The sequence below is a fragment of the Varanus komodoensis genome, unplaced genomic scaffold, assembly GCF_004798865.1.
Source record: "Varanus komodoensis strain SLA01 unplaced genomic scaffold, ASM479886v1 scaffold2, whole genome shotgun sequence".
Lineage (NCBI taxonomy): Eukaryota > Metazoa > Chordata > Lepidosauria > Squamata > Varanidae > Varanus > Varanus komodoensis.
The window spans coordinates 45,945,737-45,972,751 of NW_025335568.1; the positions used below are offsets into that span (position 1 = coordinate 45,945,737).

The 27,015-nt window shown below is 41.8% G+C and overlaps 2 protein-coding genes across 2 annotated transcripts; one reads left to right on the forward strand and one right to left on the reverse strand.

The window, feature by feature from the left end:
* Positions 1–279: 279 nt before the first annotated feature.
* On the forward strand, positions 280–6,376 carry AGR2 (anterior gradient 2, protein disulphide isomerase family member). Its single transcript, XM_044429326.1, has 7 exons — positions 280–427; positions 1,462–1,525; positions 1,757–1,809; positions 3,031–3,104; positions 3,599–3,662; positions 4,828–4,911; positions 6,108–6,376. The coding sequence occupies exons 1-7, from the start codon at positions 280–282 to the stop codon at positions 6,155–6,157; spliced, it is 537 nt and encodes a 178-aa protein (XP_044285261.1). The 3' UTR covers positions 6,158–6,376.
* A 2,230-nt stretch (positions 6,377–8,606) lies between these two features.
* TSPAN13 (tetraspanin 13) lies at positions 8,607–25,760 on the reverse strand. Its single transcript, XM_044429536.1, has 6 exons — positions 25,543–25,760; positions 19,516–19,683; positions 13,792–13,872; positions 12,341–12,454; positions 11,327–11,437; positions 8,607–9,831 (listed from the first exon to the last, which is right to left on the reverse strand). Exons 1-6 carry the CDS (start codon positions 25,603–25,605, stop codon positions 9,757–9,759), a joined length of 612 nt encoding a protein of 203 aa, XP_044285471.1. The 5' UTR covers positions 25,606–25,760; the 3' UTR covers positions 8,607–9,756.
* Positions 25,761–27,015: the final 1,255 nt, after the last annotated feature.

The following is a 27,015-nucleotide window of genomic DNA, read 5'->3' on the forward strand; positions in this document are numbered from 1 at the left end:
TGGGGTCTTCAAAGAGGAAAACAGTGGGATATGCATGCAAGGCAATAATAAAGCATCTTAGTTAAACACAGTAGGGCTTAGTTCCATACAAACATCCATAGAACTGTGTTGGAGTTTAGCTCCTCTTTTCTTCTTCTGTGGCAAACCTGAAAAGAAAGCATACCAGTGAGTAGGACTTTGCCAGCCAGTGGTGGAGGGTTTTTTGTATGCCTCTATTGCTTCTTCTCAAATAATGTATTGTAAATAACTCTGATGCTTTTTCTCCCCCTAGCTTTAACCATGGAGAAGATCTTAGCATCCATGTTGCTTCTGCTTGTTGCTGTTTCCTGTACTTTGGCTGCAGACAGTACTACTGCTAAGAATGGGAAAAAGGACACAAAAGGAGCAAAAGAGACCCATCCCAAACTACCCCAAACTCTCTCCAGAGGTAAAGAGTTGGTTCCTCAGTTTTGTGGGAACTGACACCTTTAAAAAAAATTGTCAAGCATTTTTTAAATCTTCCGTCTATGTAATATTATTTATTATAAATACATGTAATAATAAATAATATTTATTTGCAACCCTTTTTTCCACTTGTTAAGAACCCAAGGCAACTCACATGATTCTGCTAGGCTCTCTTTTATCCTCACAACAGCCCTGTGAGGTAGGCTAGGCTGACAGTTAGTGACTGGCCCAAAGTCACCAAATGAACTTCATGACCGAGTAGGGGGTGGAATGCAGATCCCCTGAGTCTCAATCTAGCACTTTAACAGCTACACCACACTCTTTTTAAGGCATGTGCTACTAAATACATACTTTGTTTTTAAACAGATAATAGAATTTACTTTAACGTTATAAAACTATAATTTAACAAAGAGAAAAACCAGTTCACAGTAAGTATTTAGTAGCAGATGGTAAATGGGTGGCTAGCCTTTGTCTTCCTTTTGCTATTTGTTGATATGGCCATGGGAAAGTCTCTTATCATTCAGTTTCCTAGTCTGGCTAATAAGAATTCAGCTGTCTTTTTTTGGTGATCACAGCTGTAATCAAGATTGTACAAAGTGATAGCCCAGTCCTATATGATGTCTGCTTAGACTATGGCCCAAGAAGACCATATACAAAAGCATTAGTATTCAAGTAGTTCTTTCTTAATAAAAAAAACAAAAAATAACAAGGCATTAAATATAACATGAGGCGGCTGCTTTCCCAGTGCAACAAGGAAAAATTAGTAGCTAAAACTGATGTATCTGAAACAAATTCTTGTTCAGAATTCTAACAAAAGTGCTTGCAGTTCACTAATATAATTTTTAAAAATCCAAAAACCTTTCCCTAAACCTTTCATTTGAACAAATTGGCACATAAGATAGAGTAGGAATTGTGTCACCATTCTAGTTATGGGTGCCCTTTTCAAGGAGTGAAATTAAGATCTTCTTAAGCACATTTAAACTAAGGTCCCCCTTTCCACTTACCATTTTCCTTCAGGCTGGGGTGATCAACTGATCTGGACGCAGACTTATGAAGAGGCTCTCTTTAAAGCCAAGAACAAGTAAGTTCTCATGTTTCTAAGTTGCTTCCACCGTCTGTTTTTCTACTTTGTCACTTCTGCTTTTGTGCAGTAAGAAATGTCTCAAAATCCTTTTCCAGATCTTCAGACATTGCTGATTGTGACTTTCGCCCATGCTGGCTGGGAGCTGGGGGTTAAAGTCCAACACATCTGGGGAACACTGGGGAAGGCTGGCCGTTATGACATTCTAAAACAGAGTTTTTCCTTTTGCAGCAACAAGCCCATCATGATTATTCACCACTTAGAAGACTGTCCGCATAGTCAAGGTAGCATTCTTGCCAATGGGCATTTTTTCATATCAATCAAAGCAAATACCTTCTGCTCCAAAATCAACTCTTCTTTAAAATTACGCCCAAAAGTAAACCCAACCTTTGTTTTCCTCCTCTCATTAGAGCAAAAGGCAAGACCCCTATTTACCAATCCTGAGAAGCATTAACATCTCTTAGCACATGCAGTTTCATGTTTTAAATTCATTTTGATCAGAGCATCATCATGATTGCAGGAATAAAACAGAGTTTGCTTCTCCTGTGCTGGTGCTAAACAAATAAGCACCATTTTATCATAGCAATCAAGAAATATAATTATACTGTAAGTAAAAATAAAATAAACTTCTGGACATGCTCAGCTGGCCACCCCTTGCTATAAAACATGGATTTAAATAAGGATACTGTAACGGGCAGTGACAAAGATGGTGGGTTCTATCCATGTCAGCTTCCAGTGTTAAACATGGGCTTTTGCCACCATCCCCATCACCTGATGCTCTTGGGTGGTCATTTGGCTGAGGGGCAGAGGATGCTGGACTTACAAGGTCCACTACAGACATATACTCAAACTGCAGTGGTGCAATTGCCATGGTGCATTTCCCTTCTCTCAAGCCACTAGATACACCTGTGAAATTATAAACAGGCCTTCACATAAGATTTACAGGCACACGTAAGTTCTAGTACCTGTTTCTCTAGAAATGAAACCTTGGTTGGTTATGTCATTCAAATTGGATCTGCTGTGGGTACAGTTGCAGGGCAAACAGCACAGATATGGTAGAAGCTCATTAAAACCTACTTGGGGTGCAATCTTATGCCCATTCAAACAGAAAAAAAGTCCAACAGCTTCCAGATGCTGGTTAGCGAATGCTGCAAGTTGTAGATTGTTGTTTTTCTGTCTAAATATGCATAGGGCTGCACCCTGCTTGTATCAGCTAAGCATCCTCGCTTAGTCTTTGGTTCTTCTTGCTGTTTTCTTTGCTAAGCAAAGAAACCTAATTTTTAAAAACCAAATGGACTGATCATGATGATCTCTTGTTCTCAGGACTGTGTATGTACACACACACACACACACACACACACACACACACACAACTTCTTTAGCTTCTTTTAGTTTACAGTGATATGTACTATACTTTAAACACTGCAATGATATGTAGTATACTTTCCATGTTTTTGAATCTTTTCCTTTTTCAAATAGCTTTTCAATTTCTTATTCCATTCCAGCACTGAAAAAGGCATTTGCTGAACACAAAGAAATACAGAAACTGGCTGAAAAGTTTATTCTCATCAACCTTGTTGTAAGTTTTTGGCATAACACTTGATCAAGCACTTTCTTTTGTGGTACTCTGGAAGTGATTATTCTTTTGGCTAAGTTGATACTGTGGGCCTATCTAATGCTACCAAAGAGCACGCACACACGCACGCGTGCGCACGCACACACGCACATACACAGAGAGAGAGAATATGTAGATACGGGAGAAGCATAGCTATCATATCTGTCAGGGATGCATTGAACTGGATTTCAGAGCTGAGCAGCAGGTTGGATTGAACTGCTTAAATGGTCCTTTCTAACCCTACGATGCTATGTGCTGTGTATGTACAACCAAGCTTATAGTAATAACCAAATCCTTACCTTGGTTCAATGTGTAAATTCTGGAACAGTTCTTACATAATCTTTAAGTTGAAGTAATTGCCAATGTTGATAAGTTACATTGGCAGGGTGGAAATTTCTCAGTGTGATTTAAGTGGTACACATTACATGATTTCATTTGTTTTTATATCATTATTCCAGTATGAAACCACAGACAAGCATCTCTCACCAGATGGCCAATATGTTCCCAGAATCCTGTTTGTAGGTAAGTGGTTTAGGAGAAAAAGCTGTCTTGTATTAAAATTAAAAAGGTCCCAGAGCAAGATTAATGGTATTAAATAATACAAATTGCAATACCTATTGTCCACTAAAAGTTTTGTTTATATTGTTCTGGGTGATGGTTGGTCTTTCTGCATATGTAAAGCAGAATCCAAGCAGTTTGTCCAGGATAAAATGTGCTGTTTCCTTTTTCCAGGTTAATACTTCAAAATGTGCCTATTTTCATCCCCCAGTATTGCAACAAAATATAATTCCTTTTCCATCCATAAGTAGTGACATGCTGCATGTAGAAATGAAAGGATAAGTTTATTGATGTGTAATAGAGCTCATTAGCGTTTTTTTTTGCAGGGGAAGACAAATTTCTCTCTTCTTCTGGTTTCATCTTCTATAAGAGGAAATCAGGTTTTGAAAGCACCCAAAGGAATGTGGTTGCTGGCAAATGCTGATTCTCTGGTACTGCTGGTTCTGTCAGTGCACTAGTCAAACCAAGCTTATCTTGTTACATGACTGTCATGGGAGTCTATGAAACAGGGCTTGTGACATGCACTTGCAGTGCTGCAGAACTGCTCCCTTCCACAGATCATGCAATTTGTGCAACTTAATATTGAGGCAGGGGAAATCAATAAAAAAATTTAAAACATGCACTTTTAGAAATGAAAAAATCCATGCTGCATTCTGCACCCAATATATTTTGGAACATGGGTGCACCGGAAGAAGCTCTCAAAAAGGATGAAGGCCATTTCTGGGCGAATTCAAAGAGGTTAATCACTATACAGTGAGATACCTAATCCTTGCACAGGATAGGCAACTGCAATTACAGCTGGCATTTTGTACTCTGTTCATTTGCAATTTTGTACTCTGTTCATGTGCAATTTTGAATCTTTGAGTGTATATATATCCCAGTGGAAACCATTTGCCCTTGCAGAGTGCAGTACACCTTGCAGCCCGCCATGTCCTATCCCACACTGCTCCAAAGCATCAAGTAACCCTCTTGGTAGAATATGGATGGCTGCAGTGGAAGTTGGGGGAGCTCCTGGTGGGAAAAGAATTGATTCCTGCTATCAGTCCCTCTGTGTGTAATTAGATTCTGCAGGGACAAGATACCTGCTAGGCTGCTGCTAATGAATGCCTCCCCCCTTTCCCTTTTCTAGATCCTTCACTGACAGTAAGAGCAGATATTACAGGAAGATATTCCAACCGCCTCTATGCTTATGAGCCTTCAGATATTGCATTATGTAAGTATATGCTATTTCCTTTTTAATATAGATTTTGAACATAAGAAACGCCTTCATTTCACAGAATGAGGTCCTTCTTTCTGTACAATTGCACTAGGAACCAACTATTAGGCTTCTGTGGGAGTAGCAGCAATTCGGGGTATTAAAGCATCTTTCTCATTGCTGTGTTACAAAAGCACTCAGAGAACTGGTGTCCTGGTGAAGGTTGTCATTCTGTAGGCAATTAACTGCAGTTAAGTTCCATTGAACCCTGAGTACACACACGTAGGGCTACAATATATGAGCTGCCAGTCAGTCCCCTGTCCAAATCTCTCTTTAGCCACAAAATCACATGCCCAGCCTCAGCCCTGTTTATACACTAGGCTAATAATATTAGCCCCCATTACCTGACTGTTTTCATAAGAATTTCTAGAATACTGAGGCCTTGAGAAAAGCATTCTTTAAATAGTGATCTCTCTGTAAAAGATATTAATTTGCTGATCCTCAAACTGATGTTTTAAATGTACCAATTTGTACATATATAAACATGATCTTGCTACACTTCAGCAGTAGATTATATCGATTGCTACATTAAAATGGTGGCAACATATCGTATATGTACAATTACAAAGGTATTTTTCCTTTGTAAAACCAAGCCATGGCCCGCATTTGGTGATAACAAGACTGATCTGCTACACACCAGTAATTATAGCATCCCAAGCTATGGTCATACCACCTGGCAATGTTTGGTTTGCAGATGGTTGTGGGCCCACAACACAACTCAGTTGTGCTCCCTTGATTTAAGGTTGTATTACTAAGTACAAGGGCAGGCTTCCTTCATGTCACTGCCAAATATTTATAGGGCAAGGTTTTAATCAGAGGCAAACCACAAACTAGGGCTGAAAACACATTAATGGCTCACTGCACAGAACTATATCAAGTAGTCTCCACCTGGCAGAATTAGCATGAAAAGCATCCTTAAATCAGAGAAAATAAATGTAATTCAATTTAAAAGAGCTGTGGATCTGAATTTCTGCTATATGTGGACCATTAAAAGCAACACATGGTTTCTGCCACTCTTACTGGGGAATAAAGGAGAGAGCTTCATTTTTCACCAGTTATTTAATTTAGAGGGCACAAATTGACATCTGGGAAACTGGTTTCAATTTTAAGCTACTTTGTGTACAAAATATTCTGACCTACACATCTCTTTCTAGTGTACTCAAATATGCAGAAAGCTCTGAAGCTTTTGAAGACTGAATTGTGAAGAAAGAGAACAGATACACTCTCGAGTCTTCCTTAAGACCTCAGACAGTTCTTACCCATGGGAACATACAAGTTGGCTATGGATATGCAGATCAAAGACCTATACTATCCAAAACTTCCAACAGGAAAACTGTGTTACACTCATTTGTAACTGTGTGGTATTAAGTATTGATTGCTTTTATAGAAAACACTGTGTGCTCTTTTCTATAAATCAGGATTAAAAAAAAATCTACTTTATGGTATTTACAAGAGTGAAGTCTGGCTTTTTTAATGATCTTGCAAAAATATCTATAGGATTTCCAGGGTCAAATGTAACATAGGGAAAGAATCTGGTAGAGACATGGTGACAAAACAGAAGCAGAAAATTGAATAAACTGTAATTGGGCAGGCTGAAGCAGGTTGGGTTTGTTTCCTGGACATGCCAAGTGGGACTGGAAAGGCTCTTGTCTGAAACCCTGGAGATCCATTGCTAATGAACAACAGCAGTGAGAGCGAGAGAGAGAGAGATATGGGGTGGTGGGAAAATAATAGAAAAATCTATTAATTTATTTTTCCAGTCTTGGGCTCAGCTTACCCTAAATGCTTAAGAAATTTTTAAAAGTTTGCATAAAAATTCATATACATTTCTGTGCATATTTTGCCTAATATAATGCATTTTTATGGTTTTTCAAATAGACAGATGTTTGTGTGCTTCCCCATAGTATATCCATTTTGAGAAGTTTTTTAAATGAGATTTCTCAAAAATGTACAAATAATGGATATATTGCAAATGGCTCCCATCAACATGTAGAAATGACCGCTGCTTTGAGGGAAGGAAAACATTTAAATAATGTAGTGAACTGAACCAGTGTCTTGCATGTGCCCTTGGCGTGAGCCAAGGAGGGCTCCATTACCTACAGGTCTTAATTTACATTCCATCTGTTGAATTGTTAATGTTTGGTTCCCCAGCTATTTATGTTAGAACATTGACATGAATAACTGGTAACCAAAGTATGGTCATCTATTAAATAGCAGCATCACATCTGCTTCAGTATTAATGCTTTACATCACCTTAGATGGAAAAACCAGATTTGCAGCTGTTTCATAGTTGAATTTGGTGCTTGAGACAGGATTACATTTGTCCTCATATCATCTGCAAGGACATTTCCCAACAGCACTAAAATATTGGCTTTATCTGGATGTAACAAGGAGAATCTTGGCTTGTTGTGCTTTTAGCAAAATGTTTAAACTGCTCCTGCTTTAAGTGGGTATAGCTAAATAGATTGGGTCCTTCCCTTCACATCATATACAGCCCAGAGAATCTGGCTTGCCTTTCCTCCAACATGCCAGAGTCACAAGACGGCATCACGGCTTAAGACTCTGGTTTGTCCAGGAAGAGAAGGCAGAGTTCCTGGTACTCACAGAACGCTAAATAAACCAGATAGATGATCCATGATTTGTCTAGCTACTCCTGTAGGAGTGTTCAAGCAATGCTCATGAGCATGGAACCCTGGCATACTGCCACATGCAAAGTTGGCCATTGGGATTAAGCTGTTAGGTTCGAGAGAGAACCAAGCCAGAAGTAAACAAACATTACCAATGGGCTACTGGCCCAGAATGAGGGACCTCAGGGTCAAATGCCTGGGGATAACCTTCACCACTTGTCTGCCACACCCTGCCGGAAGGTTCAGGAGGAACTATTACAAGGCTGCCATTGCTGCTCCACTGTCTAGCATCTGCCACCTGAGACAATCTCCTCAGTTTGCCACATCGTACTGCCAGCCCTGTTGAGTCAACAAGAAATGGATGCTGAGAAAATGTGTACATGGATGGGGTGGAGGTGTGAAAGACTGCTGCTCTTCCTTTCAACATGTTCTCTGCCATGCATGAATTGCTTTTAAACGTGCAAGGTGGCATTGGGAAAGAACAACTTAAGGAACATTAAGTACTGATGTACATACACTGGTATGAACACTGCCAGACAGTTGTCAGTGCAGCCCACAATCTGTTTAAATATTCTTGCTAAACATATTGACAATTCCACGTGTATGAGCCAATGTGCATCTGCTCAGAATTAAGACCCATTGAGGCCCTCCCAGGTAAGTGGGTACAGAATTATAGCTCAAGGCTGCAATCTGATACCCATGAAGCTGGGAGTGAGTCCTACAGAATTCAGTGGGGCTTACTGTTGAGCAGAGATGAATAAAATTATATGGAGGTACCACCCTGTCCATGAAGGCCTTCCAGAATCCATTGATACAGCTTTTCCTACCAGACAACTTGCTTTTTCCTGCATCTCTTTTGTGTCATCATTCTTGTAAGCTAGTTGACCCTTAAAGAATTCACACAGATTTCATTTTATAAGAAAATATAACCACCACAGTCCAGTTGTTCTTGCATGGACACCATTATAAAGAGGTGGCTCTGTGCTTTAGTATCTGTCTGTTACATAAGACAAGCTTACACCTAAATTTTAAACATACTTCATCCGAAGTTTTATTTGTTAAATAAACTACTGAAGCACTACAAAGAATTTACAATTTTCCAGTTCACATTTATGATCAAATACCCTCAACATCAATTAATGAATGCAATTTGCAAAGTCTAAAGACTGACATGAGTATCACAGGTTGCTTACTACATTAACTTAAATCAATCTATCACAAATGCAACATTTACAAAATGTCCAGTCATCAGGACCTGTCTCTTATTCTGACAAGCTAACTAAGCACAAACTCTTATGCCACTTTACACAGTTCATTCAAATAGAAGTTTTCAGCTATGCACTGAAAATGCATACCTCCTTTATCCTCACGTTACTGTCGTCCATAAAATCTAAAATCAAGGGCAGATCTACATCAAGATGCAATGATTCTGAATGACAACCAGCCAACCCAACCCAACCCAACCCGTGGCGTACAAGAACTCTCACCAAAATGCCAATAGGGTTCTGAAATGGAATCATGTCATTTACATGGCAATTCTGAAATAGATGGACAACACTAAGTAGCATAAACGCTTCGGTTTTCACATACTAATGTTTACAGAAACTGGAATGGGAGTGGGAAGGAGAAACAGAGCAAGAGGCAGAAAAATAAGTTTCTGTCTCTCAAATGATTTTTCGGTTCTTTTTTTACCCAAGCTAATACCAACATGGAAAGCAGCAACACAATACTGTACAGTAGTTTTCAGTGGAAATATGCAGCATTAGGCATGATTCAAACCAACAAAATTATTCATTCAAGAATGAGGAGAGAGGGAAAACAGGAATGAACAAATTTCTGGCAGATGAAATCTAGCAGAAATATCATTTCCCCTTTAAATCAAAAGAAGTTTCATTAGATTGCAATGATACTATAAAATTACAGTGGTTCTCCTGAACTCCTAAGGTAGTCATATCCAGTTTAGTTACACCATTGAATAACGCATTCCAAACCAGTTGATCCCGGGACGGGGGGGTGGGGGGACCAAAAACAGAAAGCAAGACACACGGCAGTTCTAGGAGTGTCATCTTATCTCAGCTGTGCAACCCCTAATTAAGATGGAGAGCAGCCAATCAGTGGGGAATTCGTTTTTAAAAATGCAAGAGTGGATATTCAGTCCCTTGAGAAGATTTCCATGTCAAAGAAATGCACTAGGATTTGCACGTGGATCCTTTTGATTCCTGTATCTGTAAGTGAGCCACACGCCCAAGATCTGGGGAGAGAGAAGAAAAACCAGGGGGAGAGTGAAATAAATTGCTGGCTAAGAGAGGATATTGCAGTTGCAAGTTCAGTTCATCATCACTCAATGACACTGCAGCCCTTGCTAATCAGTGTACCTGAAGATGAGGAGCGCTATGCACAAGTGGGCGCAGTGGCAAGACTCCCGCTCACTAGCTTGACTGAGTGGTGCTTTCCCCCATTACAGTTCCAAGTACCACTATAGCCGAATGGGGAGGAGACGTCTGCATCCATCATGCCTCACCTCTTTATGCCCACCCTCTAGCACAAACATTGTTGGCGGACAGACACTCCATCTCTAGACAATATAGTTAATTATGAGGGGTAATGGGAATTGTTGTCCATCATCATCCACAAGTTGCCCAACCCTCCTGTATGTTTTTCATGAACGTGCAATTTTTAGTCCTGAGAAGGTACTTCAGTAGTGTCCAAATTTATGTACCTTGCACTAGTTTCATTTTGGGATTTGCTACTGCTTTCTTGGGTTTAACTTTATTGGGCTTACCATTTTAATTCTGAGCTATTTTTATGGTAAGAGGACCAGGCCACTGAAGAAATAAATGCATGTTGACTTGGATGCTACTTCTGAGGAGGAGTGGGGAGAGGGAGAGTGGGGGAGATTGAGGGGGAAGGGAGGGGGGGTGTCAGATGAAAGGACTACAGAACAGGGAAGCTACTGCTTAGAGAAACATGTTAAAAATGTTGCTATGTGCATTTCTTTTCCTGCATCATCTCTGGGTTCAGGGACAACGTGCTGTGAAAGCACTGAATTTCGACAAGTACATGTTTCCACAGATACTCCAGAGATTAAAGAGACCTACACCATATCTGGACAGCTGCTCAGCAAACCATTCTAGCACCAATTGCTCGGTGATAATTGAACAGATATTGCAAACTGTCTCTAGCTCAAGAGTGCAGGATGGGTTGGGAGAGAGTGTGTTATAGAGAAAGAGGAACCAATTCAAGGTACAGGGGAGAATATTTATTTTCTGCACAATTTCTTCCGTGAATTCTTACATAATTTAGCTCAGGAATAATTAATTCCAAGACAAGACAAAAACAATTGTGTGAGCAGTCTTTTCCACGTATCATAATATATTAGGATTGATGATATACCATATCCTGTGATGATAGTTTGGTTTGCTATTTGTTTTCTTCCCTTTTTCTTCTCTCTCTCTGTTATCACTCTTTCCTTTCTTAAGGATGTGATTTAAACATGAAATAATATCAATGATTAGATCAGTCTACAGAAAACAGACTTAAATGGCTACTTGCCATATAGTAACTGACCCAGCAGTTTATTCAATGGGATGTACTCCCAAGTATCCACTGCAGCCTCATCTGGTAAGTATTTGGCAAGCTATTCAAACATCTCTTACTTGAAATTGATTTATGGTAGACATTTAGTACTGAACCCCCCCCCCCTGCTTTTTTTTACAGAAACTCTGCCTATCGAAAATTGTGCTTACCTCTGTGAAGCTAAAGAAGAGTCCAATGCCACCCACGAATCTCAACACCATCCCAGAGAACTCTTCTATTACTGGTGCACAGGGGTGGCATGATTGTGATTTAAAGCAGTCCTGTAATCAAGCAAAGATTAAGCATGGTTAAGACATTCTCCATCCCTGCATATTTAAGCAGACAGACTTCCAGATCCCAGCTTTCAAGGCAGATCTAGGAATATGGAGATTTAGCAAATGGGCCAGTCTCTCTTGTATTGCAAACTGTTCAGTGGGAGTCACTGTCAAGATTCTGAAGAAGAGGAGGACAAGCAGCAGCAAGAGGGGTGGCCAAGTCTTTGAAGCACCTTCAACTGTGCCTAGTGAAGTTTCTCAGGCAAAGCCTGAGACTCATCCTGCTTTGGAAGGAGAGGTGGGTTTTCAGGAAGGGAAGGGAACAGCCCCAGTCCTTAACCCAGTGAGAAGTCAGAAACCAGTTGCTCAATAGAAGGGGCTTTGTTGTTCATGCTGCCTCGTTCTCAGGCAGCAGGAGCCATCCAGAGGGTGGAACCAGCAGCCTTACTGAAAAGGAGGACCAAGGGGAAGTTTCCGGTTTGGATTCAACTCTTTAGATGAGCAGAGGCTTCTCTTTTCAGCTTTGCTATTTAGAGAGCAAACTGTGGTGTCTCAGAAAAATACCATCATTTCAAAGGGACCGGCTCATGACAGGGGACAGGGACAAACAATCCAAAGACATGGCATCCCTCCTTGCAAAATAAACTATAGATTATTATTGCAGCTTTGCTAGGAGGATGGAATGCTGCTACTTTAGTAGCTACATTTTACACTAAAAGTCATAAGGCTTTGTAGGTTACAAAATCAACATGGGTGAAACATTTATAAAAATGGAAATACCCAACGTGCAAGAAGCTGTTTATTTCTGACAAAGAGAGACAACTGCTCATGCTCCATGTATATCAGTCAATGCCCTCTTCTGCTAAAACGGGCTTTGTAGCAGAATGCAGAATGGACTTGTCTACTTACAGCAGCGCAGGTGGCCTCTTCACTGACATTGTGGAATCCACAGCAGTCCAGATTCCGCTCAATATCCTGCTTTGTATTGTTTGTGCTATTCCAGCCAACTTCTAGAAGCTTGCTCTAGGAGACGCAAGGAAGTTATTTAGTAGCAGATACTCATTCCGTTGCCATTCATTTGAGGTGACTACTTGCATAATGACAATTGTTTCAGATTTCATGTGGGTGGTCACTTTGGCTGAACCATCCACACAAAAGAAATACAAGTTTTCCAGCTGCATCTTGTCTTGGCAGTATAAAATATGATGTTTATTCACTTCAGTGGATGATCCCATTTTTTCTTTTTAAGACTGGAATCTCTTTTCCCCTACCAGTCCTTCAGATAATGATTTTATAACCCTTTCTCCCAAGCCTTCCATAACCTTTACTCTGAAGGTCTCAATCCTTGAATACCATTTTCCACCCATAAAGGTGGATCTACTTCCCAGGTTGGTATATGTGCTTGATTTTGTATTCTTCTCTTTGCTTTCGAGAACTTTGTAGAATCTTCTAACTGGGGATTGAGCCCCGCCTCAATTAGCCACACTTGAGTTCCATGGAGATCAATTTATCATTACACCAGTATTACATTGCCTTTTTTCCTTTGTGAAGAATCAAGACAGCTTGCATTATTCACCACCACTCCTTATTATCCTCCTAAAAACCCTGTGAGATAGGTTTGCCTGAGAGTCCATGACTGTCCAACTTTCATGGTTGAACTGGGACCATGTTGAAATGGTTGAACATAGTTGAACCTGCATCTCCCAGCTCCCTAGCCCAAAGCTCTCACTACCATTCCAGACTCATTTCCAATATATTTTAACCTACAAGAAGTTCTGCCCCTTCACAGCAAAAAGACATGCTGAGAATCAATTGAGACTGGAGGGGTCCTTTTGCCACTTCAGGATAACTCCCTGCTGGACTCTTTTAGCTTTCAAAGAATCAGCATCCTCACAACTAAGCAATAACAATGCTTAATGTTATCTGAATGTGAGTTGCATAGTTTAAGCACTGACACATAATCTCAACAGGCATTCTGTTTTAATGGCTGATGCAGTCTATTTTGTAAAGAATTTAAAACAGTACAATAGAAATACTGAAATGAACAGTTTATTTACTGAAATGAACAGTTTATTTGCACTGCTACACTGTGTTTTGAAATGAATCGGTACTATTGCTATGATATGCATTCCTCATTTGTACATTTTTGGTAGTACAAAACATGACCAGATCAGGGAAATATCAATCAACAATAGTATTTTTGAAAAATATGCACAGCAGAAGATATCCCTATTCCTCTATTACCATTCTTGCAGTGCAAGTGACTTTGGGCACACCTGCAGGGAAATGTTCCATATCAAAATGATAAATGGTGCTAATAAAACAAGCTTTATAAAAAGAAGTCACAAGACATTTCTTACCTGCTGTTCCTTGTTCAATGTCAGGCAGGCACATGAGACCGAAAACTGTATAACAAACACTAACAACAGGATAATCATATACTGAAGTCACATAGTTAAGGTCACCAAGACTGCAAGTTCAAAGGTGATCTGCACACCTCATACACAAAATGGTGCCAAACTGTACAAAATTGTTATTTTTACCATGTGTCCTGCCATGCCACAAACCTGGTTTGGATCAGAAGAACCCCTAATGAATGATGAAGTGAGGTAATCTCCATGGGTGATTGATATTTTGTGATGTTAACAAGGACACCATAGGAGAAAACTTCCATTTCAGGGGAGGCACACCACTAGAAAGCTCTTCTCCAGCCCCCCCCCCCCCCCATTTCACCAATGGGAAAGAAATGTCACTTAACTTTCTGCCTCAGCACTGCAATTTCTTTAGAATGCCTTGGACTGGATGGTCAATCATATAATTATTTTGACTAAAATATTTGTTTATACAAAAGCAATCTACAGTGGCACCTTGGCTCATGAACTTAATCCATTCCAGGACTCTGGTCGTGACCCAAATTGGTCATGAGCCAAGTTAAATTTCCCCATAAGGTTCAATGTAAATAAGGTTAATCCGTTCTGTAACTATTTTTTTAATCAGAAAAACGTGAAGCAAAGTGTCAAAGAACAACAAAGAGTGCAGCCACCTCCCCACCCCCACCCCCCAGCACAACCACGATCGCGCCCATCACCCCTGCGCGTGCCCGTAATCCCGGCGTGCTGGGGAAGAGGGGACAGACAGGCACGATCTCGGGCACGCTGGTTCCAGAGGGAGACAGGCATGGATGCAGGCGTACTGGGGAGGAGAGACAGGTGCTATCATGCTGCGGGGGAGATGGCTGAGATCGCGGTGGCGCTCGTGCAGGAAAGACGAGCACAATCACAGATGTGCTCATGCAGGAAAGATGGGTGCGATCTCAGTCATCTCCCCGCTTGCGGGGGGGGGGGGGATGCCCGCGATCATGGTCACCACCCAATGCGGAGTTTAAGACCTGAGCCAAAATTCTTATGAAATTTGTGTTCGTGACCCGATTTGGTCGTGAACTGAGGCGTGCATGAGCTGAGGTACCATGGTATTTCTCACCCTTTGCATTTCCACTGGCCTTTATTTAATATCACTTCTCAGTTTTAGACTTTCACCTTACTTGAACTTATAGTATTACTGTGAATCAATGCTCCCCTATGAGGTAAATTGCAAGAGCTTTTTAGTTTTAAAAAAGGGAAACAAGAATATGATAGAGGAGTGGCATGGAGAAAATGAAGAGTTATGTTTTTCCTGCTCCCTCATAATATTGGAATATGGGATCACCCAACAAAGTTGAATGCTGTGGAAATCATGACAGATGCAGTTCAGCTATGGAATTTGTTAATTTGGTCTGCTGGTCAGTAACTTGGGTGACTGTAAAAGGAGGCAAGACCAATTCATGGAGGATAAGGCTACTGATAACTAATCACAGTAGTACCTCCAGGTTCAGAAATTATATGCTTCTCTATACTAACTGCTGAGCAAGAGGAGTGGAAGACGCCCCTGCACATGTCTTACTGGTGGATTTCCACTGGCACTGGATTGACTGGAGCAGCTGGGCCTTTGGTCTGATCCAGCAGAATCCTTATGTAGGGACTAAGTAGTTAATATACACAGTTTTAAACAGCAAAATTGAAAGTATTTCTGTTCTCTGCATTTGAGTTTCTATCCGAGGCACAGTTACTTGTGAATAAGCCTAAGTAACCTCAGTAGGATTTATTTTCCTACTGAATTGCACTGTACTGTGAAGCTGTTATAATCCCCTCGCTGAGCTCAGATAGTGTTTGATAGATTGCAGTTGCAGTTTCATCACAATAAAAGTCCACTAAGGGTTCCTTCACTAACAAATACCTGCAAATATTAATTGCATCTTATTGAGCAACAAAGCAAACAACTCTGAGTTTAACTCAGATGCCACTTTTAACACCCAGGGTTTAGCTTAATATTTAACAAAGTCAGACCAAATCCATGGAAACCATATACAGTACCTTCGAGGCGAAAGGTTTTATCGCGTGGAAGCAATCTTAGAACTACCAGAACATTTTGAATACTGAAACCTATACCTTCTTCCAAAAAACAATCTGAATTCTAATGTTTAGGGCCTTAAAATGAAATTCCTGTGGATTAGTGTTGCTAAAGCTTCCAAGGCTTCACAAGAACAAGTGAACTTCAAAGGTTTCTATGGGTATTCAGCAGGGACTTTTCAGAATTGCATGCACTAAAAGGGATCTGCTGAAGCATTATACTCATGGATCTCTTATTTGCTTAGATGTGCCTGCTAACGGCCTACTTCATATTCTGGACAACTAGCAAGTGCTTCTTCCTCTGAGGCTACACTGAGTTTACTCATCCCCAGATTATTTTACATGCCCCATTCCAAAGCAGATGCATGATTCCCACTGCCCGTCCCCCCACCCCCCAGGAAGAGAATGCATGCTGAAGATGTGTTTTCCTAATAATTCTGTCTAGGCCAAAATTCTCATGCTGTTAAGTATGTTGATGCCTTTCTTACTTTGGCTTCTAGATTACACAAATGGGACCTGCCACACAATGTTCAGCAGGGAGTATTTCTTTTAGTGATTCCAACCAGACAACTTTCCTAATACTCTATCTCATACCTCATGCCTCCCTCCTCTTCCTGTCCCAATATCAGCCAATATTCTTGGTCCTTTTTTAGTCTTGGTTTTCTCCTTCTATTTTCCTGATTTTTTAAGCTTCTGCCAACTTTGGGTCCCCCGGCCCTCCAAGCCTTCTGGTATTTTCCTTCTGATATGTAGGGAGGCTACATAAGGGTCTATGCTCAGAGATGGAGATCACTGTAACTACATAGCATGCCTCACCAGTGTGTTCATTCCCAACTAGGGACAGGGCTTGTGCATGCTGAGCAGGAACAAAGGGAATTCACAGCTTGATCTATTTTTGCACAAACACACACACACACACACTCCTTCCTTGGACCCTGAAGTCTTGCTCTATCTGTTCCAGTGTGGCTATGCCATTTGACTCCAGCCTCTGTCCTGTGTGGCGTGTGAATGACCTGCTTCTGGTTCTTCCTGGATCAAGTTACCCCTTAAATAATCTTGACACAATTATTTCCTCAGATTACTTCCACAGCTGAGTGGAATTCTGGAGCCACTTGCAACAGTAGCACAACTGGGAGCAGAGAAAAAGGGCTGGGCAGCAACCACACTGGCTTGAATGGGTTGGAGATGGCCACACCTTCACAGAGTAAACGCTCCTATTCTGCAGGAATTGTAACTGGCAAAGCTCCCAGCAGTGAACATTTTAGTTTAGCTCCGTGGCATATGAAAACACTCAGCAAATAAAGGCAAGTGTTACAGGTTCATCCTGAGATCTATAAAACAAAAAGAAAAAACAGATGGCAGCTCAAATCAAAACATGTGTCCAAGAGCAACTTTTTACTTCAAATATAGTTTGGCTAATATAGCATGATTCATTAATGGAACAGGAAACAACATGCTATTCAAGAGACCATGTTAAATGTAAATAGGTAACTGTACTGTGCATTATTCCAATTATTTCAGTTTTGGCACCTACCAAAATAAAAATAAAACAATAAAAAGACAGCTTCTCATTGGAGATTTTGCACTCCCAAGAGTGGTCCACTAGAGTGCCTAAAACAGAAGATTTCACCCATGGACCAGCACTGTCTGATAACCGGGACTGCCCTAGCATTAGGAAGAGCAAGACCATTGCTGTGCTATGTCACAGCAAGACCATTGCTTCAAGGCACAGATGCTGGACGGGGAAGCAAGACACTGGAAAAGAACGTGGTGCTCACCTTATGTGCCCTTAAGCAAGCTGACTGAGGTGAGGGGGAGGATTCCGTCTCCTTACAGAGATCCTGCTGCCCATTCAGTCAGTTTCTGTATACAAAATGGGAGGGACTTCCATCTTGCCCTGGGCCCAGGCCACAAAATGAGCTGATTGCAGCTGACACACAGCTACGTCAATTGCAAATATAAGTTTTTTTATATATAAGTAGAACAGGAGGTGTTGAGAGCTCACCTAACAAGGGAGTTACTCCCATAAAAAGATATGTTGTAGATATAACTGGCTAGAGCGTGAAGCAGTTCACTTGCTATGCAGGATTACTAAGCAGCCCGCACCTTCTGTTTAAATATTCTCCTCTGTGTTTTCAGTGATATCACACAAGAAGGAATCTGAATTAAGGTAAGACTCAGTGGTTGCACTCACATATACAGGGCTTTTTTTGTCATAGAACGCACCAGAACAGCGTTCCGGCACCATTTTTTGATGGATTTTTCCAAGTGGTTGTGAATAGCCCTGTTGGTCGTAGCAGATCGGAGGCAAAAATCATTAACATAGTGCCTGTGGGCGCTGCTCGGCTTGGGATCGGTCATGTGGCTGCACACAGTGCTTACTGCCAGCGGTGACCAATGTGTAAAAGTGTGACCCCAGGACGTGAGTTTGGCACCTTTTTTTCTTCTTTTTTTACAAAAAAGCACTGCATATATACATGGATTTCCTATGGTAGGCTGGTTGGCCAGACTACTGGAGTGGATGGGTACAAGTATAACCCAGCTTGTGTCTTATGTTCTTAGGCACTGTTTCTACTAAGCTTGTGCAAATCATCCAAGTATTCTCAGTTGAAATACTAGAAAACACTGTAACTATTACAGCCCAAAGTGACTGTCAGGACCGCTTAGCAGGAACACCACAAACACCAGTAAGCTGGATCATGATTTTACTGGCCTTCTAAAGTGTTTGGCTTTTATCAATAGCCACTGTGGGGTTTACTTGCAACCAGTTTTTATTGGATGTTATTGTGCATGTTGTTATCTTATATATGGCCTTTGGAGGGCTCCATCCTTAAAGGCAGCTGAAAAATAATTTTAAATATGGCATGCACAGACTTCCACTGAAAAATGTAAAAAAAGAAAAAAAAAGAGGGGGAGCTGCTCTGAAGAAAATGGACCATATGCAATCAATCAAAATCTATCACCAGTAAACTGGTCTCTCTGATAGAGGACAGAGCATCAGGTCACAACCTGTGTGTGTAAGTGTGTCTATGCACACAAGCACACATACCACAATCAATGGGATGTCTTTTCTTTCTCCAACACAATCAATGGGAAGCAAACAGGTGAAAAAAAATGCAAAGACAGCCTTTAGGCAGCAGGCAAAGATACAATGGAGCTGTATTCATAAGGTGATGCTTCTGGTAGATTAAACACGCCCTACAGACTTGTGCATGGCACTAAAACCTGCAATTTCTAGCAGAAACCATTATTACTAGAGTGTGAAGAACACAGACAACTACTTCAAGAAACTAATACATTGTATACAGGAAACAAGCCAGAAATCCCTATCATGACCTGTAACAATTTCAAGAAAACCAGTTATACCACCACTGTCTTGTGACCTAACACAAGTGGAGAGATGAAGCTTTTAATTAGAAGCTTTTAACCAATGTCATAACTGAACCAGAGGACAACTGTAGACCCCACCCTCACTCACACCATGCCTTATATTTTACCTTAGTTCATTAAAACTGCTGTCATCATTTAATACATAGAGGATGAATAACAGCCCAGGGAGGTGAAGGAGAGACTGGAGTTCTTTCCAAGTAATTCCGGGAAAAGGGCTTAATATATTAAAAAGCTCAAGTCAAAGGATACAAAGAAAAGCAACACCTGGTGGTGTTTGATGGCACCGATCAATCCCACCAACGCAATCAGGAACAGAAATATCCCAACTGCAATGGCTACTCCAACGACCTGGAAACTGGAGATGAGGCCAAACCCGATGCCCCATGCTGCAATTCCAATCAGCAACAGGCTCACCAGCTGGAGGAAATCAAGAAACAGAAGGATGATGGGTATTTCTTAAAATGTCATAATACAAAAAGAATGATACATAATGACACAAGAGTGACAGTAGAAATAATTTCCATCTAACACAGAATACCCTTTCAAGTGATCAGGCATTGCTCTTGGGTACATAGCTTTGCCCAAAATCTTAAATGAATGAACACACACTGTGTGTGTGTGGTTCAAAGTTCAAAAGAACACCAGATAGCTTCTATAGCTCCAGAGGTTTTGGTCTACGATTCTTATTGGTACTTGTCAGCACAGCCAAGAGTAAGAATGATGAGAAATGTAAGCCAAAACATCTGGATGGCCACCTCTGTAATGAGAATTAAATATAATGGGAGAGAGTTTCTTTTCCGTTATATATATTTTGACTCTCATAAATTTCCATTTACTTGCCACAGAATCCGGATAAAGACTGCAGAAAGGCAAGGTACTTTTAAACACTGGAAAGGGGTTATTTCTCTTTCATATCAGTAGATTGCCACAAATAACTGGCTGAAAATGTGGCAGGGGATTCACATGGGTGTGGATGTGTTCACACCCAACATTTGGTGTGTGCCAGTAAATTTTGTGGAAACATTTGCAGGGATGCCTGCCTTAACATCCACTGTATGATACTCCAAATCATAGATCATACTTGATGGGCTTCTCTAACTGGAAAGAAAAGAAAGTTGCGACATTTGTGAGCAATTTTTTTAAAAAGTGTTTTTAATTCATACTGGCAAAGCCACAGAAGAACTGCATTAATTTCTTTGGTTGCACACATCAACCAAAGAAATCTCACACCACAGAGGCACACTGAGATGGTACTCCAGGCATGCTATTTTCACCATTCTTTGTATTGCAGACAAAGGGGCAGAGAGATCATGATATAACCTATGCCATTTATTAGCACTGTTTGTCAAATAAAATTGGTAAGAAGAGAGTTCTTAGCCCCACCAAACCTGTCTGACTGGATTTGATTAAAGCAAGTCTGACCATCTGGGGGAAACAGTTGCCTTTCCTGTTCATGACGACATTTTGAAGAGGGGATGCTTGGTTCAGCTAAGGGCTTGGAAAGTCAAGTTTTATAGCAGGAAACACAACCTTTCCTGTGTTTATCTAAAAGCAAGGACTCATGCTAGCACATAGTATGAGCTTGGTCTGTACTAGAATATGGAGAAAGTGAAGCAAGTGTTTAAAAAGAAAAATAAATTCAGCAAACTGGACTAAAAAAATTCCTGGTCTTGGGATTTGAAATCCTTCAAGTTTGAAACTTAGACCTGGGAAACACTGGATTGTACCATTTATTTACACAGGTGATCAGAACCAGCTCAAGTAGAAAGTTATTTTTAAAAACTCTCTAACATACAGGAATGCTTGCCTCTAGCACTGAAAGGAAAACTGAGAAGATGAGTAATACAAATGTTTCTGGACTCACAGACCACTCATGCGAACTGGCTGTCAGAAGAAACTAGAAACCACTGCTCCCATTCTATTTGTCATTAAAGATCAGGCCAGCTTTTGAGACAAATATGAACCATGCATACCTTTTCAAAAGTCAGGGTGTAAACCCTGGAATGCCAATGTGACACACCCCAACTTTCACCAGCTGGCCATGTCCCCTCCCTTACTGTATATCCGCCCCCCCCGCCAAACCACTGGTGACTTGGTGGTCTCTTTTGTGCTGCCCCGCAGTTCTAAAAAGCTATGAGGCCTCTTAGTCATTGGCTAAGATATGCTAATTTTTCATGTTTTGGTCCTGTCCTTTTGCCTTCAGTTGTACCCTCAATGAAGAACTTCTCCAGGATGGAACATGGACTGCAGCTTCAAAAAGGTTTGATAGCCACTTAAAAAGTACAGGAATTGTGAAGGCCCTTGACGTTATCCATGCCTGTTACAAGATGTGCCAAGGAATGTTCAGATGTCAATTCACTGGGCAGATCTACTGATGTCAGCAGGCACATCCTCCTGCTTGTGGGGCTCCCCTGGACATCTGGGTAGCCACTGTGGGAACAGAATGCTGGACTAGAGGGGTCCTCCTTTGGACTGATCTACCAGGAATCCTTGATTGTTTGTCTGACCCATCAAATGAGCAACCCCAGCTCCAAGTATCATCAGTGATTTAAAGCCGCCAGTTAAAATTGAACTGCATTCAGTTCATACAGTGCCACTACTTGGTGGTTTAAGGATCTAAATTGTTACTACTTCCAGTGACCACTGAGGGATGCTTTATGACACAAAGGAGCAGTCTGTTCTGGCATATGCATTCTTGCTGACCACAAAGCCAGCAACAGTGTAGCTATCAAGCCAACAATTTCACTCACACACAAAAAATACCAACAATGCTATGCATATTAAAAGTGCTACAGTTCTAAGCATGTCAGGATGGGATTTTTAAGCAACTGTGGTTAGAACTGGGTTATAGGGTTAAACCAAATGCAAAAGCTAACAAAACAGGAAACCCACAGAAGATCCGAAGGAAAAAGAATTAATAACAAAAAAGATGCTTTGTTCTACAAAAATTGATTGGTACAACTGGCATTGTGAAGCAACTTTTTGGGGGAAATTTATAGAAAAAATTAATAAATTATAAAATTTAAAACATTGTATATACAGCATAACTCAAATAGCACTACAGTTGTTCATCAAAAATTTTTAAAAATATAATGAAAGGCACCAAGATCCAAACTATGCATAAACCTACCTTAAACTGAATAACAACATCTCAATAAACAAACAATAAACAAACATATATAGTATACCCTTATTTATTTATTTTGATAATGCTTGCTAAAAGAGACAGTGTAGTGCAGTGATAAAGAGCATGGGACTAGGACTCGGTCAATCTGGGTTCTAGTCCCCACTCAGCCATGGAGCCAACTGTCTGACTTGGGCCAGTCACAGACTCTCAGCCAACCTACCTCACAGGGTTGTTGCTGTTGTGGGGATAAGACAGAGCAGGAAGAGGAGTATTATATCAGTAATTCTGAGTCCTTTGTAAGAAAAAAGGCAAGATATAAATCTAATACATGCATGCATACAAATAAATGCCCATTGCATGTCTGGTTTCAAATGCCTAACATTTAATTATCAGGTATGCAATTCCTCAAAGAACCTCCTGAACAAGGTAACAATTGCTACAGATTACAGTAAAGACAGCATCTGCCGGCCACAGGATGCTGGCCAAGGTTGTCCTTTTTTGTTTAACTGGACTGAAAAGGCATTGGATATGTCAGTGGCTACTGAACTGCCTGCTCCCAAAAGGCATGCTGGATTGCCTTGCCCACAAACTTCTCAGTATCCAGCATCATCAGACATCTTGTCTACCTGCTGGCTTGATCTTATTTCCCAGCTACTACAGTTTCCTGTTCCAAGAACATAAGATCATGTAATCAAACTGTGTAACATATATCTTGGGTAATTAAATACCTAGCAGAATGTAAATTATTCAGCCTTGGATGCATCACACATTTTTCACACACATTTCTCAGCAAGAAACGCTGATTTTACCACAGCTATTTCCTTGCCCACGTGTCTGAATTGCACACATTATTAGCCACCAATGCATCTGTGATGCTTTCACAAATATACGTTAAGATGCATATATGTACTGAGTGGCTTTCAATAAATTACAAGACACATTTGGGAAAAGGATGACATGACATAAACAGAGTATTTGTTTTGAGACCCAGTGTGTTGTGGTGGTTAGAGTACTGAACTGGGGATCTGACTCTAGTCTCTACTTGGCCACACAGTTCAATGGGTAACTTTGGACCCATTCGGTCACTCACTCTGTAGGGTTCTAGTTGTCAGGATAAAACGGACCCATGCAAACCACTATGGGTTCTTCACAAGAAGAAAAAGGGCTGGATATACACACATAAATGCAATCTAATAATAATATAGCAGAATGTAATGACTAGTTTGAATGTTACAATTGTAAAAACTGTAGCAATTCTAAAAACCATAACTCTGGAGGGAACAAAACTACCCTAAGTAGTGTGTCCAAAGCTATGCCAGGTAAACTTGGGACAGCCTGTAAGATGTACTATAAGACACATCACATGGATGTGGTTATGAACACAAGCTGTGAACATATCACTGCTGTAAAGACTGAAGGCCTCTTCAGCTCAGTATCCTTGTTCCATAATGGCCAACAAGATGCCATTGTGGGAAATGGGGTATGACCACAAGAGAACCTTCCTACTCATTTCCCAAGCAACCGATTTTCAGGCAAGCTGCTCCAAAACAAGGAAAGGTCTACTAGTAGCCATCATGGTTATATGCCATCGTAACTACTACCTACTGGTGGCCGTACCTTCCATGCATTTGCCCCAGCACGTGTCATCATCGTCACCGTAACAGGTTAACTATTCATTTTGCAAAGAACTAACAAAGCCATTTTGAAAGTGGAAGTAATTTTGATACACCAGGGATTCCAGACACACTGCTCCTAAGCCCAATGAGCTGCTCATTTAATCCACTGATTTCCACAGAGCTTGTTTTCCAATAATCATGTCCAGGACCCAGGGGACTTTTCAAATATGCCATGAAGGAATACAGAGGAACAAAGGTGGCTTAAATAGACTGTGGAACTTACCCTTAGCATAGCAGTGAAACAAACCCATTTACAGACATAGCACTTAGCACTTTCTAGGCCAGAATCACCATGTTTAACTTGGAAAAATATTTTTCTTTGCCTTTTTAAAGGTGAAAAGGAATAAATAATGATGCACAATATAGCTTTTAAAAAGCCTCTTCAGATACACTTCCTTTTATAAGGAAAAGAAAAAAGGTAACAAGTTTTAGAAGCTATGGTTGACATGTGCCTTGCAGCTAAACAAGACAGGAGCTAGTCTAATGCATACCTAATAAAGCAAGTTTGTCCAGGTTCATTGGAATATATAGATGCACCTAGGAAAGCAGCAAGAGACCTGCAGCATTTTTATAGATGAATGCACGGGGTAGTACATAAACTCTAGTGGACTAGCATTCTCATCTCCCAATGAATGATGCTACCTTCAGTTATGCATGGCTATAGGGAATTCAAATGGAAAGAAGTTAGATATTGGCCTGACAGGTTGCTGAGGGTTCTTTTCCATGACCACATCATGGAAGGCTTTTTCAGCTATATCTTACCACTATCAATACTTTGTCCCCTTTTCAGACAACCATATACCTGTACCTTTAACACCTAAACAGGCAGAAGTTCAACAAGGAAAGCTTTCTCCATTGTTACATCTCCACTCGGGGTGGGGTTATGAGAGAAATATCCCGAATATCCTGGTGTTCGGCTGTTAAAGGCACAGGATCCATGGCAGGCGAGGGGAAAGAAAAGGTGGCCATCCTGAGGCAAGGGGCACTCGAAGGCGGGCTGGCGACTGCACGGAGCGCCTGCCCCGCCCAAATGGCGAGTCGCTTCAATCGCAGCGCGTGTTCTCCCGTTTTAGCGGTCCAACGTCCGGCACAGCAGGTGAGGCTCTTCTAGCAGCTTCTAGGTTCCACGTAGGCTCGTCTCTTTCCGCCCCTTCTCAGCCTCACCTCCGCAGGTGCATCGACCGGAGGCGAGGCTCAGCATCGAAGGCCGATCCAGCCAAGGAGGGTCGCCCGCTGGCCGGTCCTCTCGGCCAGCTCGGAGGGCTTCGCGGCTACTCTCCCTGCCCACCCACACTTGGATCGCTCAGGCCGGGCGGGGCGGGGGCTTACTCGAGGGCCCGGGAAGAACCGAGGCACCTCGGCGGGCGACGGCGCTGGAAAGCACACAAAGGCGCCCGAAGGAGGCATCCCCCCTCCTTCCCTCCCGTCCGGCCCCCGGTCGGATAGGAAGCCCGGGCTGCCAGCTTGGCTCACCGTATAGAGCAGGTTGAGGGCGCAGAGCCAGTTCTTGGAGCAGGAGAAGCCGCCACAAACCATGGTGCCCTGGCGATCGCACTGCAGCCGCGCCGCCCGCTCTCGCTGAGGTCGCACAGGAGGGATGGGGCGCGCCCCTCTTCTCCGCTAGCCCGAGAGCGTCGCCTTCCTCCCGGGGGAGCTTGAACGCGGAAGACGAGCGCGGCGGCAAACCCGCTTTCGCCGCGAGCTGGAGAAGCGGACTCGGCTGCACCGGCGCTCCAGCCTCGAGGGGGCCGGGCCAGGCGGAGAGGCGCGCGCTCATTGGCCGCCCTTTGGAGACAAAGGTAAAAATATGCAAATACGCCCAGTCCTGTGAGCCCGTGATGACCGAGATCCGGGAGGGGGGAGGGGCGCGGGTGATCCTCCGATCCTGCCGAAGAGAGAGAACTAATTGCAGAGACCTGTGTAGGCCAGCCTGAAACATTCACACGAGCAGTAACAGACGCGCGCACATTCCAGGTTGCTGAAATCTGGAGGGCGTGGGAAGAAGCAGACGCTCTCAAAGTTTACAATATAATTGGAGTGTCTGTTTTACGTGATCGCAGGGACGAACGGATTGTCCATAACAAACAGCCTTCCCACGCTGGCTCTCTCCAGATGGTTTACACAGTTCCCATCATCCCGGGCCAGGGTCCTTGCCATCTGGGGATGACGGCAACTTAATCCAAAACAGTTGGAGGCATCAGGTTGATTGTGTGGTTAGTGCGCCAGCAGTTTGTGCATCCCGTAGATTCTCGCCGTCGTCAAGATTTTCGTGGTCAACTGATGTGATGCGCTTAGGGCATAGACCTATGCAGGTTTAGACAAGCTGGCTGAGGATTTCTGGGAGCTGCTGGCTTTTTTTTTTTTTTTTGGTCTAAACATGCTCTCAAAGTGTGTTTCCCCAGTGATTTGCTGCTTCTCCCCTCCCCCACCTTATTGTATTTTTAGTCTTGCATCGAGGCCACACACAAATCTGTGGTGTTCTCTACTATGGAGAAAAGCAGGAAAGGTTGCACACCAGCTGACACCACACTCTTCGGTATGTTTGCACTGATCAAAGCTCCCTGTGTTTACTGGACTGTCTCTTCATGCTCCCAAGTATTGTTTTTAAGATGTCATCCTATGTTGTAGTCACCTAGGATTATTTGTTATAATTGCTTTTTAAATAAACACTGTTTATAGTGCTATACATAAAATACCCTGAAATAAGAGATTTCCCCCTTTGTCACGACAAGGCAGTGATCCATGACAGGGTAGAGCAACCTTATTTAAATTGTTTTTGTCAAGAGAGAAAAGGAAACTTGAGGTTGTGTCTTTCTTTCTAACATTTCCCTTATTTAAATATACAGCTAGTGCATAAAAGAAGGCCAACAGGAGCTGCCACCAGATTTTCAAGAAATTGCATCCTTGAGGCTTTGTTCAACCATAGCCCCTGCCTGCCTTTAAGGT

Bases quoted from the DNA above. Each gene is read 5' to 3' on its own strand.
- AGR2 (XM_044429326.1), top strand. From the start codon at position 280: ATGGAGAAGATCTTAGCATCCATGTTGCTTCTGCTTGTTGCTGTTTCC. The intron at 1,526-1,756 runs GTAAGTTCTCAT...TTCCTTTTGCAG, and splicing joins CTCTTTAAAGCCAAGAACAA to CAACAAGCCCATCATGATTA. The intron at 3,663-4,827 runs GTAAGTGGTTTA...TCCCTTTTCTAG, and splicing joins TCCCAGAATCCTGTTTGTAG to ATCCTTCACTGACAGTAAGA.
- TSPAN13 (XM_044429536.1), bottom strand. From the start codon at position 25,605: ATGGTTTGTGGCGGCTTCTCCTGCTCCAAGAACTGGCTCTGCGCCCTC. The intron at 19,684-25,542 runs GTGAGCCAAGCT...GATTTCCTCCAG, and splicing joins CCCTCAACCTGCTCTATACG to CTGGTGAGCCTGTTGCTGAT. The intron at 12,455-13,791 runs GTAAGAAATGTC...TGCGTCTCCTAG, and splicing joins CATTGAACAAGGAACAGCAG to AGCAAGCTTCTAGAAGTTGG.